The sequence below is a fragment of the Poecilia mexicana genome, unplaced genomic scaffold (genome assembly GCF_051168715.1).
Source record: "Poecilia mexicana isolate PSO_F unplaced genomic scaffold, ASM5116871v1 scaffold_17, whole genome shotgun sequence".
NCBI lineage: Eukaryota > Metazoa > Chordata > Actinopteri > Cyprinodontiformes > Poeciliidae > Poecilia > Poecilia mexicana.
In genome coordinates this window covers 6486820-6505123 of record NW_028263386.1, presented here as the reverse complement: position 1 = coordinate 6505123, position 18304 = coordinate 6486820, and the positions used below count along the sequence as shown (strand labels likewise).

Below are 18304 nucleotides of genomic sequence, written 5' to 3'. Positions count from 1 at the left end.
GTTCTCTGCAACTTTATTTTAATAAAGTGAAATTTGGCCAAAAATTTTGAATAAGTTAATGTGATGCTCATAAATACTAGTAACGACTGACATCTTTTATTCACTATATAATTTAACTCAGACAATCAAGTCAAGCTCAAACTATGTCAAAGTAAATTTATTTATATTCTGATTTACAACTCAGTCAAACAAAACAATTTAACAGTAAAACAAAGGCAAGTAGTTAAAAACTACTTGCCTTTGTGACTGTCACTTCCCCACTGTGACGTGACAGTCACAGTGGGGAAGTGACAGTAATCTGCTAGCACTGCCCGTCACCTAGCAACCTGAGTGGCGCTTCCTCCCCCACCCCGTCACCTAGCAACCCCTGTGGCGCTCCCCTGTCACCTAGCTACCCAAGCGAAGCTCCGCCCACTTCACTGTGCTTCTAGTTTGTTATACAGTCAACTTGTACTGTAGAGGCTAAGCCAAAGCTTTAAGCCCCTGAGGTGGTACACCGGGGTAAAGTTGACACGCTGATCACTTATCCGCTTAATTGAAATGAGAGCCGTCCTTGATGTTAGTGCAGGTAATCCATTTATTTCCATGACTCGGCAATCATCATCTTATTTCCTTTGTACAACAAGTCATTCCTCTAACATGTTGTCTAACACCGCATACATAGTTTCAGCGATCCACACAGCATTTAATTCAATAGCGGTAGCATTGCGTCACGTTAGTATTGCGTTGTGGTCAAAAACTGTTTCCCCCTTTTGGGTGAAACACACCTGTCATCATCAACACCAGATGCTACCTAAACAGACAGCTGACAAATCACGTGACCCAAACCATTTGGAATACAGAAATTCATAATCTGCTCCTACTTTTACGTTTATGGCATGATTGCATATATTTCTCTGTACTTCCTGTTTTCTTTCAACAAAATTTCAATTTAATTCATTTCAGTTTATTCAGCAACTATTCAAAGCAAATGTTTTTACAAACATTTCAGTTCAATCCCTATTGATGCTAATTATCAAACAATGCATTAAATTCGTTTCATTATTCAAATTAGTTTAAATTTTTCCATCTAAGAAAACTCATCTGATTACATCAAACTGATTAAAGTGCTGAAAGGCAGCCTTACTTACCAATATTTATTTTAATAAATGCAAAACACTAGATAAAACCTCCTTAAAAATATCTGAGACATATAAAATTTTCAGCTTTTTCTTAAATGGTGGCGTGATAAGCACCAGGATGTTACTGATATATTGACATTTTATGCCCAAACACATGCATCCACTCACACCATGAATGACTCGGTGAATTGTTTACTTACGTAATATAATAATGCATAATACACGTGTACACTGAACAGGCTCTACTCTAGGATGGTGTGTAAATATGAGCAAGCTAGAACAAGGCATTTATTTACACATAATAAACCTGTCAATGTCTGATGTTCCAGTGTAATAAAGTAATAAACTAAGCTGACAGCTGACTGGGCGTTTATGTACTTAACATAAAACAGATCATATAAAGACCTCACAAATCAACACAATACCTTATCAAACCTCTCATTTCTATTTCTTATCATTCATGTTTTGTGTGCTTTAAGCTTTATTTGACAGATTTCTTTAGTCTTACATGTAAAGACTTCATTAATTTTCATCACAGATTAAACCACTGCCTTCTCCGTTTTGGTTTCCACAGCCTCGTCTTCCTCATTGTGATGAGTCAGAACGTCCATCAGGTACGGGAGGCTGCCGCTGCGCAGGATGCCTTTGGTTTTCTGCTGGAGACCGTCCAGTCCATCCCCCAGAGAGCTGCGTGGAAGTAAATACTGCTTGTTCACCGGCACATCGGTCGGCTGATGGATCTCAAGATCTTCAGCGCTCATCCTGGAAAAGTGGAGGATATTTTATTTATTCTATTAGACACACAATTGCAGCTTTTTTCATGAATTCCTACCTTGTGTCTGATTTGAATACATTATGTGTTTAGATTTAAAGAACAAAATATTGTTTTAATCTCTCAAAGCTGCTTGAAACGGCAAATAAAACAAAACCACATTTTCAGATTTCATTATTAATATTATTTTATTTGGAACTAATTTACTCTTTTCCTTCCACTTTACACTTATGCAGCACTTTGTGTTGGTCTGTCAGAGACAATTTCCCAATCAATTATACCGATACTGGTTTAAGTATGTGCCTAAACTCCATAGTATTTACCTAAACTCCATAGTATTTACCAATTTTCCAATTTGAAGTTTAACCTGTCATTCACGAGAGGACCCAAATTGTGAATGACAACCTGTGAATGACAGGTTAAAATAATCCATAAAACTACAACCGAGAGATGTTTAAACAAAAGGATGCGATACATAAAAATGTTGCAGACAAGTATCCAAAAAAAGTCAACTATTTAATAAAATAGGAACTCTCTTTTCAGTTCACTGTATTTTATAGTAGTTCTTCTATTTTAAATTCACTTCTCCCTTATGTCATGAGATGTGGTTGGTGGTGGTGAGGAGAGGCGCAGAGAACCCAGGTTATAGTGAAGATGATGAGTTTAATGAAGATAGATGACAGTCCAGAACAGGCAGCAAATTAGCACATAGCTAACACCGGTAGCAACTGATATAAAGACTGTAGACTGAAAACAAGTAACCTCAGGACTTCACAGTTCTACTAAGGAAACGCAACTATAGACGTGCGACGAATGACGCCAACTACGAGGATCTGACAAGATACAGAGACAACAGGTGGACTTAAATACACATGGGAGTAATCAAGGGGACGAGACACACCTGGGAGACAATCAACGGGGAAGACGCAGAGACAGAGACTCAAAATAACTACACAGAAAAACAGATCACAACACCTTAGTTGTTAAGCATGAAATTATTTCCCAGTTCTGAGTTTCATATGTTATTCAACTCCAACTCATTGCCACCAGTTTTACACCTGGTTTTACTGTATGGCCAATTCATCTCATTTACATAAAACTTTAACTCATATTTTTAAGTGAAAATAAGCAGAAATGTTGAATTACTTAGACAAAAGCCCAGAAACATCATTACTACTAGTCTGTAGTAATGATGCATTACTACAGACTAGTACATGTGAAAATAAATATTGCCAAATAGTTTATCGCTCCCTCGTTACAATGTGTTGTTGATCCTGTTCATGAACTCATTGCTTAATCCTATTTTTTTATCAATTTGCAATGGATTTATATAATTTAGACACTTTAGAGTACCAGCTTTAAAATAAAACTACAAAATAATTATCTAAATTTACTTATGTTGCGTCACCTGCCTCTCTACCAGCAAAACAAGAGTGTGCAATCCCAGACACTCCTTAGAAACATACAGAATATTTGCAAAGCACTATAATGACGACTGAGGTCCAACTCAGCCAATACGCATGCAGACGAAAGTGATGCTGGGTGGACATGAGACTCACCTGAACACGGATGTCACATATCATCTGGATATTTAAGCAAACGAGGAAGTACTTTATTTCCTATTGCCATTAGGCCTTCAGCTGAAAAGGTACTGTAACTTTCATTTTTATAACTATTGGTGTAAATGTGAAGACAGATTACAAAATAAAAATAAAATTGGTGCATAAAAGTATTTTTAAGTTGCTTTTTGCCATCTCATACTTAAATGTGTTAAAATGAAGCTTAATGTCTTTATGAAAATTAATACATTTCTTATGTATCAGTAAAGGTAATATTCTGCAATTTTAGGTTCTCATTTTAGAACATAATTTATTGTGAAAAATTTTCATTTTAATGTTAAGATATGTTTTTTGAGTCAAGGAAACTGTATTCTAATTTTAAAAATATTGGTCAAGTAAATAATTGTGATTTACAAAGATGTTTACATTTTGTATTTGAAACATATACTCAGTGTTGTGGTCAAGACCACCTAACCCGAGACCGAGACAAGACCAAGACCAGAGTGTATCGAGACCGAGACAAGACCAAGACTTTTAGGGTCCGAGAACAAGTCAAGACCAAGACCAGCGCCCCGTGCTACATGACACAATAAAATGTGAAATATCAAAATTGCTTCTCAAACTGATCTGAAAAATCCATACTCCCATAAAAAGACCTAGATATTAAATACTTGATAAATTTGACCAATATTAAAAGCAGAATAAACTTTTTGTTCTGCTTTGCTTCCATCTCTGTGCTAAAATCCGTGGTGGTCTGGTGCCATCCCTAAAAAGATAACACCCTGGGCATTTGCTTATATTGCCCAGATGGCAAATAACGCTCAACTATGAACACTGACCAAGGAGCAACAAGCAAGAAGTAACCATGCACAAGGCGCTCATCGTGACTGTTCTCACCCTCTCTCCCACAACATGAAGCCAGGTAGTCTGACACCATGGTGCACATTACAGCTGCCACTTTGAACGAAAACAATCAAGAGCAATGTGCATGCTCTGCGTGCTCTTTCATTCTTGTGTTTTATTTAATTTAAAAAATATCAATGTACATAATTAAATAAAAATAATGATAGGTACTGCAGTGTATGCAGAGCATTACAAGAACAAAGAAGAGTGTTCTGTCAGGTCAGCATACGCCGTCAGATTGTCATATGCTTAAAACGAACTCACGGCTATATCTGTCAGACACGTCATTACCATATGATTTTATTTAATCAGCAACATAGAATCATGACGTAGATCATCATACACTGTTATTAACAGCTGTATGGCATCCTAACTTAAGTAAGTAGGTTAACGAGTTTTACATGGGTGTGTGTTGTAGTTGACAGCAGCTGCAGCTAGACTCTGCTTTAAATACACTTTGAAACCACGACAATGCTTGTATATCTATATAGTTATATTATAAACAATTTAATGACTTATTTTCGTCATAACTTGTTGCCTCTGCTGAACTGACAACTCCACTGACGGTCTGACTTCTTAATGCGCATGCGCGGGCATGCTACTCACTGCATGTATGCTATCCTGACAGCGTATGGCTATCTGATAGAACAACGGCTCTCAGCGACACTCCAGTCCTATCTAATAAGTAGAGACGAGCAGATTAATCGTACTGTTCCTGAATGTCACATCACTATATTGCAGACTTTTGGACACAGCGTTGTCCCATATATGCGACAAGTCAGTCAACACCTCCGCACAATAATTCAGCGCAGTGAGTGACAACTTTTTTTCATCACAAATAACATATCTCTGTACAGCTAGCTTTGCTAACATCACGTCATCGGCGCTTACCTTTCTTTGAGCTACTTTTCTAAGTGACGAAAAAAGTTAGACGTCTCCACCGTCTGTGAAAGCGAAGCGTTGCCGAGTTAGCTGTGGTCATCGGATTTCTTACTATTTATGCAGCGCTATTATATTACTGACAATTAGACAAACATTTTCTGCCGCTGAGAGAAAACCACTGCGCATGTCTCAGAGCGCCGTGTGCGAGTGAAAGGTGGGGAGTTGAGAGGAGTAACAGAAACACGTTATTGGTTGGATTTTAATCGGTGCGTTTTGCATCCACTGAAAACAAAGATGTTAACAAATAAACTAGATAGTGTGCTGTACGTTTAGTGATATTTTCACAGTTGCGGTCTCAACTGGTCTTGAAATAAAATGCCAAGTCCTCAGAGATCGAGACAAGACCGATACCAAATGCGGTCGAGTCCGAGATGAGACCGAGACCATCAAAAAATGATCTTAAGACCGGTATCGAGACCAAGACCGAGTACTACAACACTGCATATACTCTGCTTAAAATACAACATTTTAGATAAAATTCACTTACTCAATAAGAAAACGTTTAATTTCTCTTGTTTTCTGTGTAGTTTTTGTGTTTAAACTTATTCCACACAAGAGTCAGTTCTTTGCAAAGGAAGTTAGCAAATCTTGTAGACTGGGTGAGGATGCCATGGAAACAACCAAATTAAACAAACTACATTTATCTTGACATGCAAATGTTCCTTATGGTTGTTTAAGATCCAGATGCAAATTCATTCATCGTAAATTCAAATCTTTGGCAGAACAATAGCGTACTCTGTATCCATCTATTCAAATGAAAAAATGAGGAAATTTCTTCTTATATACGTGTCAATATTTATTTCTAAAAGATTCTAACAAAAAATCTGCATATTATTACAGAGCTTTAAGAAAAACTTTCTAAAGCTCAGTAACATTGATGTGACATATTTGCTTGGTTTCTTGATATTTTGAATAATGTACATTAGACTATGCGGAACAATATCAGAGAGATACTAATGTAAAACGTTGCAATTTTTAGGTTTCAGAACTATACGCCTTATGATCCATTACTGTATCCAGGGCTAAGTGTTGAGACAATTCTGGCTGAAATTTTGACTCATAAAGGTGTCAAGGGGGCGGTTTGGATGAGGTGAGGAGAAACGCGAGAACCCAGGTATGGTGAAGATGATGAATTTAATGGTGAAAATAAAGCTCAACAGTCCATACAGGCAGCACGGCAGAGACTAGCTCACAGCTAAGTACCGATAGCAACTGATTCACAGGACTAGACACGAGCGCTGACACGACCAGGACTTAACAGTTCAACTGGTGAGTACGGACAACAAACTTAGACATTGACAATGACAAGGGCCCGACCAGGAACACAGACAACAGGTGGGTTTAAATACACACGGGGTAATTAAGGAAACGAGACACACCTGGGGATCAATCAACGGGGAGGACAGGACAGAGACTCACAGGGAAACAGGAAAACATAGAAAAACTCAAAATAAACACAGAAAACCACGGATCATGACAAAAGGTTTTCTTTAAAAAAAACTAGTGCTTCCTGTATGCATCTGTTCTACTATTTAAAAAAGTGATTTCAAAGAAATGTTCTAAAAATGAGGATGGTGCTATAATGATGAATACTTCAGGTGATAAAATTGTAACAAGAAAAGCCGTTAACTGGTTATGTATTTTGAACAGAATCATCAAACATTGAGAAACACATCTGGTAGGACCAGGTTGCATCTTGAATGCAAATGTAAGTTTGCAGGAAAAATGTTTAAAAATAAATTCATAAAATTATCTTTTTCTTATTGTTATTTTTATTGTAAAACCACTGTTCTGTGTCTGGTTCTCTAACATACGTTGCAGTTTGCTCAAAGGTGTGTCACAGGTTCGAGTCAGGAGACGATTTCCTGTGACGTGATATGAAATATATTAGGAAACATCTACCAGACAGATTACAAGTGAGTACATTTGATTTAATAATGTTATTATGTGACATTATTACTAACTACTTAGGTGGTTCTGGTGGAGCAATGCCTCTTTGGTATCATTACTCCAAATATCTTATTTCCTCATAGTCAAAATTACTACCATATATTAAGAAAATATATTGCAAACAAATAAATTATCATATTTTTGTTTTACCTTTGAGTAAAGTATTACTCAATAAGTAAGCATTGAATTTCTCTTGTTTTCTGTGTAGTTTTTGTGTTTAAACCTATTCCACACAAGAGCCAGTTCTTTGCAAAGGAAGTGACCCAGTAGACTGGGTGAGGATGCCATGGAAACAACCAAATTAAACAAACTAATTTATCTTGACATGCGAATGTTCCTGATGGTTGTGTAGGATCCACATTCAAATTCATTCATTGTAAATTCAAATCTTTGGCAGTACAATAGCGTACTCTGTATCCATCTATTGAAATGAAAAAAAGAGGAAATTTGTTCTTAAAAACAAGATCAACAACTCACTGGCACCAGTTTTACACCTGGTGTCAATATTATTTCTAAAAGAAATGGGAAATTCTAACAAAAAATCTGCATATTATTACAGAACTTTAGGGAAATCTTTCTAAAGCTCAGTAACATTGATGTGACATATTTGCTTGGTTTCTTGATATTGTTGAATATTGTTGCACATCAGACTGCTCAACAATATCAGAGAGATGCTAACTAATGTAAAACGCTGCGATTTTTAGGTTTCAGAACTACACTTACATGGTTCTGGTGGAGCAATGCCTCTTTGCTATCAATACTCCAAATATCTTATTTCTGCATAGTCAGGATTACTACCATTCTCCCAAATACAAAAGAAAAATGTCACTAGGAGAATAAATGATACTTTTTACTTTTACTTAAGTAAAAGCATACTTCAGTACTCTTTTTTACTACTCTAACCACCTCTGTTGGTTACACTGTTCAGTGTAACAGCTAAGGACTGTGTTGATCCAATATACCTGATATACATGTAGTTTATTTCTTAATTTAGTTACAATTAATTTTATACTCTATTCAGGACTTTGTTTTATTGTTTCTGTGTTAAATATGCTATGAAAATAAATTTTAACTCAACTTCCAAACATTGTGTCTTGCAGGACCCAGGAAATTAGAGAAATTGGAAAATTTTCAGTTGGACACAGAGTCACAGATTACTTTGGCTTTCCGCTTTTCTGTGTCAAACATCTTGATTTGAAGTGTTAAAAAAAAACAAATCTAACCAACATTTGGCAAACTCACAAGTTTTCTTTTTCTGGGCAGCAAAAGTAAGCACAAAGTAGATTTTCTTGAAGTTTATTTTCTACTATTTTCTTGCTGCAGGGAGAATATTTTTGCTTTACTCTGTTCTGTTGTATCGTTTTTGTCAGCAGCATAATGGCAAGACAATGCAAGTCAAGTTTGACACCTAGACACAAGTTAAATGATTTAAAACACAATGACTTTACACTTGATCTTTTATATGGTGATACCTATAAAACTTTAAACATTTTAGATGTTGAAGAAGCTCTAGATCATTTCAGGAACTCTTTCAATGCAGTGCTTGATAAGCATGCACCTATTGGAAGTTCTGAACATCAGGATAGATCTGGGGATCGATCCTTTCCTCAGGAGGTCAATACAGATGAAGACCAAATATCAGATCCTAAACAGATCTGTGAAGCTTTCAATAAGTATTTTACAGATACAGCAGGTCATCTGTTTGAAAGAACAGATAACCTTGGAAGGACTTCGAATCTAGAACGTGGCATCAACGATAATGTCATCAATGCCACGACATCACCACACTATAGTTTCAAGTTAAAAGAATTTACTTGTAACGAAGTTTATGAAGCTATGCGAGGTATGGATCCGAAAAGTGCCATTGGTGCAGACGGTCTTGAACCTGAGGTTTTACAATGTGTGGCTCGCCTAGCAGCGATCTACATAACACACATTTTTAACCTCTCAGTTTCAACTGGAACCATCCCTGAAGTCTGGAAGAAATCTTATGTAAAGCCCGAACATAAAGGTGGTGAAACATCCGACCTTAATAATTACAGGCCGATCTCTAAATTTTCATGTTTGGCGAAGATTCTTGAAAGACTGGTTAGCAAACAGCTAACATCGTTTCTAACAGAAAATAATCATTTACATGAACGCCAGTCTGCGTATCGGGAAAACCACAGCCATGTGACGGCTGCTACTGCTGTTTTAAATGACATCATAACTGATCTGGACGATGACCAACACTGTGCAGTGCTTTTTACTGACCTCTCCAAAGCGTTTGATACGGTGGATCACGCTGTGCTTCTCAAAAAACTCGAGAGGATTGGATTTGATGGAAAGGCCTTTAAATGGTTTGAAAATTATTTCCAAGACAGACACCAGAGCGTTACCAATGGAAATGTTGCATCAGATTTTCTACATATTAAGAATGGTATTGCTCAAGGCTCCGTTTTAAGTCCTGTTTTGTTCAACATCTACATGGCAGACATCGCTAAATCTGTAAAAGACTGTAATGTTCACATGTTTGCTGATGACACCGTTCTGTACTGCAGTGCTGGTGATGCTGAATCTGCCATCACAACCCTTCAGCAATGCTTTGATGATTTACAAAACGAATTCAGGAAACACAAACTAGTTCTCAATGCAAAGAAAACAAAGTACATGATGTTTCCATCAGACAGTGATGTTGACGATGGACTTGTCCTCTCCAGTTTGGATGGCACAAATATCGAAAGAGTCAAAAAGTACAAATATCTGGGCCTGTGGATTGACAAGGATCTGAGCTTCGCTGATCATGTGACAACTTTGGCCAGTGATCTGACAGAAAAAATTCATTATTTTCAAAGAAATGAGTTTCAGCCACATTTGAATTATGGTGACATTTTGTACATGCATGCCTCACCTGAAGCTCTCACACAGCTGGATAATGTTTATCATCCTACTTTAAAATTTATCCAAAGGCATGGAGATGCTGATCATCATACGCTGTATTGTGAAAAGGGATTGCTTTGTCCCTCTCTGATGCGTGAGAGCCACTTGTTACTATTTATTTACAAAGCTCTGAAAGGTTTTTCACCCCCTTACATTAAATCAATGCTTGTCAAAGATGAAGCCAGATCAGGTGATTGCATTTTGTTGCAGGAGCCAAAGGCCTCTACTGAAGTTGGAAAAACCAGATTTAGTTACTTTGGACCCAGAACCTGGAATAAAATGCAGATTCTGGAATGCAGTGAACAAACACTCAAGCTTTCTGAATCTGAAGAGGACGCCAAGTCTTTAATTTTGTCCTATCTGACTTCCACATGTTCTTGTCGTTGCCGAGGCTTGAGAAATCCTAAGTGGGGACTCTAGGTGTTATTTTCTTTGTTGACACTTATTTTTCTGTGAAACACAAATACTAAGGTACGTGTGTTCATAATCAGTGGCGCAAAAAGTGGGTATGCAGCGCATGCAACGCGCTGCACCAGAGTGGGTGTCAAAATCCCGTCTGGAGGGGGCAGCGCCCCGATGATGCCTTCGCATACACTTCACCGCGCCCTTACGTTCTTTCACCTCACACACATGTAAATGTAAATGTAGCGAATTTTACCTTTCACGTATCTTCGTTTGGGGGAGGGGGGGTTACATACGATCGCTCTTACAGATAGAGCGACCGTATGTTTTCTACGCTCCTTCACCCTTACGTACCTTCCTTCCTTTTTTTTTTTTTTGGGGGGGGGGGCGCCGATTTATGTTTTTGCATCCACCTGAATAATATGTAGTTGCGCCCCTGTTCATAATCTGATCATAGGTTGAAGATAAAAATCATGAAAACCACAAATGTGGATCAGAGTTTATTTCTGTTTTGTTTTAAGAATGTTACTATAATGGGAAAGTCTATTGTAGTTAAAAAAATATACATGATTAATTCAGCAACTAAATGAATGAGTGAATGTTAGCTTGATTGTTTCTAAACTGTAACTTTGCATTTAATTTTTAATATGTTTAGTCATGTTTTGTTTTAACTTCCATGTATTGAACTTCTAAATGATTTAACATAATATGTACTTTTTGACTGCATTAAAGTTTTATTTTATTGTTAGTTTTAACTCATGGTTTTTTTGTTTTATTATTTTAAATGTTAACTTTGAAAAGCCTAACCAACAGGTCTGTAAATTAGTCTTGGGTAAAATGACTTATTGTGAAGAAAATGGGTTATTTTTATTTCATTTTATTTTGTTTTATATCTTATACTTGAGCAAATAAGTCTGAAACAATGATGTTATTTTACATTTAAATGCAGAATTTTAACCAGTTGTTGCATATATTGTTGCTTTTGAACCGTAATAAGTGGAACATTAACATATTTGATGTGTAGTGATAATTTTAACAATGTCTCTTGACAAAATGTAATGTCTGTTATTGGCTTTCACAGCTATTGACTATATGATGTGTTTATGTTTTCATGATGTAAAGAACTTTGAATCGCCGTGTTGCTGAAATTTGCTATACAAATAAACTGGATTGATTTAATTACATTTTTTTTATTAAAGTTATTTTCATTGTTTTATGCTGAAAACCTGTAAAATGAAACTAAAGTGTGTTCCTCTGAAATAAATCTGGGTTTCCTTTGCTCAAACTCATGTCGTTTCTTCTTTTACTGACTTACTGAAAAGATAAATTGTAGTTTCTTCTCACCTCATGTCGAAAGTGGAGCCTTTGAACGCTGGTCTCAACGTCTCCGCTGCCGTCGACTGGGTGTAAGGGACGGAGAAGAGGCCGTTCTTCCAGTGCTTGTCCTTCACCACCGGAGCCAGGTTCTGGTACATGTCGTCCACAGCCAGCATTGAAACCTGCAGGAGATGTGAGTAAAGTTAAAATCCATATTTTAGGTCTGGTTGTGTCAGAGAGCCGCTGAAACACAAACCTGAATGTTTCGGTCGATCAGCTGGTTGGTTTCAAAGTCATCGTCGTCTTCACCAAAAGGGTTGATGATGAGCTCTCCTACCTACAAAACAGATGCAAAAAAAGCAACTTTAACTACTTAAATATGATTTTACTGAGTTAGAAGGACTAGTCTTGATAGCATTTACTCTTAAAATTAATCAAAAAAACCATGGAATTAGACCAGCTACTGCATAGTACTGACACTCTTACAAGACTGTCAATGCAGAAATATCAAACCACACTTATTTCTAATTGGTTTGATAATTTTCTCATCATGTTGGAAAAAGCCCATTATATTGTAATATAAGGTCTGATTGGTAATAGTGTTGAATTTATAAAATTTGCTAAAAAATCTGCTGAAATGTGTGAGAAATAACTTAAAATACCATACCAAGTCATATTTTACCATATAAATAATCCTTTCAACATTTAATAGGTTATGGGCTTTTCATGACAGAGTTTGTATTTCTGCCAAAGTAATTCACCACCATTATATTTCCGCTCAGATGTTTTCCTTTCAAAACAGGAATCAAACGTTCCCTTTACCCTGTTATGTTTTCAACATAAAACCCTGAAGACTCATAAACATTTACAGCTGTGAAGAGAAGCTGCTTCCACTCTTAGTCTAAATTTGCTTCTCCATAGTTTTTTAACTGTTTTTTTTATTTCTTTGTTCCCTGTCCAGCTTTGTGCTTCCTGTTCCGCAGAGCTCAGATCAGGTTGCTAGGATACCGTGGCTCCATAGCAACCATGGAATGCTATGAGGTTGCCATAGCAGCCTGTGACTCAGCAGTTCCACCAGAAAAAAGAGAAGTTTAGCTATATATTAAAGATAATAATACAGAATGTCTTTCCTGAAATACAGAAAAGGAGTGTCAGGTCACCTTTAGCCAGCCGGTGTAGAAGAAGAACTGCAGCAGGGTGAAAACCGGGACGTACATGTCAAATCTGTGACCGCTGTATCCCTTCTCAGGATTCAGAAACTGTCGGCCGATGACGCAGAAGGCGAAGAAGGAGTAAACTGCAATGGTTACGACCTGTATGAGAATGAAACAAACAGTTACAGGATAAGTACACAAGCAAAACGTTTGTGTTGATTCTCTGGCATCATAATAATCCCAAATTATACTTAAAGGCGTCTTTAGTTCTGAACAAGGATGGGAAGTTTGAGGCGTATAAGTTCAAAACAATCACATTAATAAGGTCGCTAAGGTCACAAACAGGGACATTTAATAACTCTTTGATGAATGTTGAATTAATATGAGTTACAACAACTTTTAATTTCCCTTTGGCATAAATTAAGTATTTCTGAATTTGAGGTGAAGATCAGATGAGATACTGGCCCTACTGCCTGCTTGGTTCAACATTTTAATCCAAACATGCCAAATGATGCCAACATGTGAGTATTTTTGGTTAAAGGTGTGTATTTTATTATTGATCCGATCCCAGGTAAGTACAGGGCCAGTATCACTGATACCAATACTGATAACGATACTTTTTATTATTTAAAAATAATAATAAAAAGTAAACAAACATATTCATGTGTTTGTTTAATTATTTTTGTTAAAAAGGATAAAATTGGGACAAAATTGATGCAAAATAGAAAAGCAAACAAACCTGAGCTAATTTATTGACCACTCTAGTATCAATCAAATACTGATACCAATATGGTATCAGTATTATCGATATCTGCTGAGACCTTATTGGTCCTGTTTATTAGTCTGACTGTTCTGACAATAAGCCTGATGTTTCCCACTCAGGCTTAGAACCAATTTAAATTAAAAGTATTTCTTGTTGCGTTGCACCTTATCATTATTTTTAATTAATACCTAACTTCTCAATGATTAAAATAAAAAATAAATTACTGTTTGAAAACAGCAGATTTTAAGTGATTTTCCAGACTGTACCTGAGTGTAGACCAGAGGGAGGCTGATCCAGTCGTAGTGGAACAGCAAACTGCATTTGGCTCGGTAATTATTCAGCTCCTATTGACGCAGTACAAGAAAAAATTAAAACATCACACATACAGGTGTTTTATTTCATCTATACAGCACTTTACTTCCTTTGAGTTTATCTTAATTTATAGTTTTTTCCCGAACAGGCTAGGATCGCCCCTGCTTGTAAGGTTTTTGTGTGGAAAAAAAAAAAACTGCAAAGAGAAACTAATGACCTTCAGAAACCCAGAAAAAGCAAATATACACATATAGAAACAGAAGTACGTTGTGCATAAAGTAGTTTGTGTTTTATTTGTAGAGAAGAACCGCTCACGTCCATCAGCAGCCTGAGCGCGATGTCGTCCCTGACCCGGCCCTCCTGCCGGGCCTGGGCCGCCAGGTTGGAGAACCAGGTCAGAGGCATCCAGTACTTGTTGAAATCAGAGTGAAGAGACTCAAAATTCTTCAGCTCGTGCGTCGTCATGAATCCTGCACAAACATTAAACAGGAAGTCAGTCATGAAAATATTTTAGCATCAATTTTTAGTTTTGAGTTAAAGGAACTCAGTTTCAGCTGTTTTCAGTTTTCTGGAAGTTTGTTCAGCCAGATATAATATATAACATAATATATAACATATATAACTCAATAAATTATTAAGTCAATAATTCCTAATTATTGATGAAAAAGTACTAGTTTCACTGGCAGATTATTTCACTTATAAAAAGGGGAAAATGTTGCTATAAGTGAAATAATCTGCCAGATGAACTAGTATTTTTTCATCAATATTAAGGAATAATTTACATTAAATAAGCCCCTTTATCTTGGTGCAAAGTTAATAAAAAGTATGTTTTTTTTTATTTCAAATGCAACATATTTTCACTAGAAACTAAGATTTTGTATTTTTGCAGTGTGGATCTTTCATGAGAAGTGCTTAGACATAAACATTTAATGCACTTTAATTTTTCTCTGAATGTAAATGTCTTACATATAATATGTTCTTTATAGTTTTAGATTACACTGCCCTCATGTGGAGGATGTTGAAAATATGTGTGCAGGAAACCAGCCAGGTTATTATAACAGTGATTTATGAGAAACTTGTCTTAGAATACAAACTGTAAGTGCATATCTGTATTTCAATGTCATGTTTCTGCTGCGTTACATAACATTGTATCTTATTCAGTTATAGTTGTGGAGATGATTTAAGGAGAGTCTGATTACAATTTAACAAGAGTGGAACATTTCATGGAGCTCAGTTCAATCCATCATCTGTAAGATCAAACCTGTCAAAAAGTGTCTGTTTCCCACTGAAGGCTTACACCAAGCAATGAGCAGAGCAAACGAGAAGAAAGTGGTCTGACTGGTAAACTGGTCTATAAATGAAGTTAAATACAGGAGAATCCTGAAGAACAATATTTTCACAGGGTGTTGATATTGATCCAGAACATTAACAACCCTAAACATACAAACAAAACCACAAATAATGGCTTAAATGAAAGAATATCTATGAGTTTGAAAGGTCCAGTCAAAGTTTAGACATAAATCCAAATGAGTATCTGTGGGAAAATTAAAAAATTTACTTGTGCAGACACTAAATGATATGCAATGGTGTATTAGGCTTATTTTAGATAGAAATAAAAAGGACCAAATTTTTACCAAAAACAAAAAAGCTTTTCAGAATAATGTGAAAAATGTTCTGTAATATGTTCATCTCTGAATGTTTTATTGATTTAAGCAAATTTTCAACTTTTCTAACTCAGAAATTTTTTATCTTTTCTACAAAATTTCTGAGATTAAGCTTGAAATTTCTGAATTTGTTCACATATTTTCAAAGTTTCAAACTCAGAAATTTCCTTGTTTTTTTCAGGAAATTTCTGAGATTAATTTGAAATTTTCTGTTTTTTTCTAGCAAATTTTTGACTAAAGGAATTCAGAAATTTCCAGGATTAATCTCAAAAATGTCTCCTTTTCCCCATCTCTACAAAGGCCCTAATGCGCCATCGTAGATTTGCAGTTACTTATTCAGTTTCATTGCAGTTTAAAAGCAGAAACATTTCTGCAGAGATAAAACAGAAAATTAACAAGTAATTAAATTGACATAAAAACAATTTCTGAAAAAACATAGCAGCTAAATTCCATCTAAAATGGTCAACACCAATATTCTCTTTATTTGCCCCAATAAGGGGCAGTTTTCCTCCGGTTTGGTTCCTACCTGCCTCCACGACGTGCTCCAACGTTGGGAAGCGTTTGCGGACTCTGGTGCTGATGGAGCGGAGGATCAGGACCGACGACAGGTTGGCGTACCTCATCAGGGTCCGGCGCAGCAGGCGACCGCGGTCGTCGACGCCGTGCACGTTTCCCGACACGACCATCATCAGGTTGTCCGGCAGCGGGAAGCTGGTGTACTGACCCCACCAACGGGTGAAGGCCTGGTTCACGTAGAAGCCTGGACAGAACAAAAATAAAGAAATTCACTTCATGTTCAGATCAACAGGGATGCTGATATACGGAGGAGGATGGAGGACAATGAAAAGGAAAAAAAAAATTATTCTGACTTTTGTTTTTAGAATTCTGACTTTAATTTCAAAATTATGACTTTTTCTCAAAATTATGACTTTAATCTGAGTTTTCTTACTTTTTAATCTCATCAATAATTCTGACTTTTTATCCAAATAAATAACCAAGCATTCCTGGGTGTATGTCAACTATGTTGTCACTATAGTATATGAACTATAATCACATAACTAGTTCAGTTTCGTTGTAGGACTTAGAAATTTACATTTTATCCACACTGAAAACCTGTCTAAATTTATTTGTAGATTTTGACTTTTAAGACTAGATTTGCCTGGAGAAGATATTCATTGAATATTTAAACATTTTAATTCTGATTCGAATTATAATCCGAATCAGAATTCAGATTATAATCCTGAGATTATAATCCGAATTCTGAAGGAAAAAAAATCTGAATTTTGAGATTAAAGTCAGAATTATGAGAGAGAAAAATTCCAAATTCATTTAATTTGTTAATTTATCCTCTTGTGTGCGGTGGTCATGTTTTACCCAGGACAAACAGGACGGGGATGAAGCTGGTGTTGGTGAACTGATCGCAGTAAAGGGCGACGCGCTCAAACAGATCCTGCTGCCTCGGCGTGAGGAGGAACCTGGATACAGAAACAACATTCAGTGATGCTGCAGCAAAGACCCACATAAATAATAATAATAAAAACATTAAATAAGGTAATTACCTGTAAAACACACTGAAAAACAGATAGACAGCACAGAAAACCAGGAACTCCTTATACATCAGCTTGTAGATGCTTCCCTTCCACCTGAACAGCAGCCTGGAGAAGCCATGAAACCTGGCATTGGCTACTTCTAGCGAGTACGAAACAGTCATATTCAGGCTGCAAAAACACACAAAGCAACTTTTAAAATGTGCAGAACATTAGAGAAGACATTCAGAAGAAAAAAGTGAAGATATGTCTCACCTGAGAGCGTTGGTACGGTGTTGGATCTGCACCCCGCCCTGAAGAAAGACTCTTTTCTTCCTCCGAATCTGAATTTAAAGCTCTGCTGAGTCGTCATAATTTACGGCCTCGGCTTTATTACCTGAGAACCTGCAGCCAGAGGCAATCACACCTGCTGAGATTTGAAGCATTTCTCTTATCAAAGGAAAACCACATTGTTTAGATGATTTGATTACGTCACAGCTTTTCATCGTCTGTTTGACATTTTGATTATTCAGTGGGAGTTCCTGCGGTGGTAGACGTCTAAAAAGCATAATTCAGATTAAGATTAGATTTATTTTTGATTACACCATTTTATTCATGCTCTGAATAAAATCCCCAAATATTTAGACCCAAGTCATCCAGTTTGGGTTAACCCTGAGACTGTCCAAATGAATGTAAACTTTTGAAGTTGAGGAAAGTTAAAAATAAAAACCTAAAAAATTTTCTTGCCAAGGTTTTTGGCATTTAACAAATAGAAATAATTCAAGTAATTTTAACTTAGATAAAACAAGAAAAGTTTGGTCTCATTTACCTGTGATTAAAAAAAATGTGTGTTGTGTTTTTTTTATTCGGTATGTAAATATCTTGTTCAACTTTAAATACCTGGGTACAACTTTTATAACTTTGCATTTTAAAGCTCACCCATAATCATTCAACTATTTGTGACAGAAACAGGAAAGAAACTAAAGTGGACATAGCAATA

The 18304-nt window shown here is 36.4% G+C and overlaps 1 protein-coding gene and 1 long non-coding RNA gene across 2 annotated transcripts; one reads left to right on the top strand and one right to left on the bottom strand.

Annotated features, from left to right (window-relative positions):
* Positions 1-664: 664 nt before the first annotated feature.
* On the bottom strand, positions 665-17814 carry best4 (bestrophin 4). The gene is made up of 9 exons (XM_088014854.1): positions 17338-17814; positions 17153-17253; positions 16305-16538; positions 14430-14584; positions 14069-14146; positions 13046-13198; positions 12142-12222; positions 11913-12067; positions 665-1883 (listed from the first exon to the last, which is right to left on the bottom strand). The coding sequence occupies exons 1-9, from the start codon at positions 17487-17489 to the stop codon at positions 1661-1663; spliced, it is 1332 nt and encodes a 443-aa protein (XP_087870980.1). The 5' UTR covers positions 17490-17814; the 3' UTR covers positions 665-1660.
* On the top strand, positions 6239-7205 carry LOC148154695 (uncharacterized). The gene is made up of 3 exons (XR_015765776.1): positions 6239-6362; positions 6781-7005; positions 7119-7205. It is a non-coding gene; the product is annotated as an uncharacterized LOC148154695 (long non-coding RNA).
* Positions 17815-18304: the final 490 nt, after the last annotated feature.

What these genes read in the sequence shown, in the direction of transcription:
- best4 (XM_088014854.1), bottom strand. Translation starts at nt 17,489, where the DNA reads ATGACTGTTTCGTACTCGCTAGAAGTAGCCAATGCCAGGTTTCATGGC. An exon ending in GGAGCACGTCGTGGAGGCAG is followed by an intron (nt 14,585 to 16,304) that starts GTAGGAACCAAA and finishes ATGTTTGTGCAG; the next exon opens with GATTCATGACGACGCACGAG. An exon ending in TCTACACCGGCTGGCTAAAG is followed by an intron (nt 12,223 to 13,045) that starts GTGACCTGACAC and finishes TCTGTTTTGTAG; the next exon opens with GTAGGAGAGCTCATCATCAA.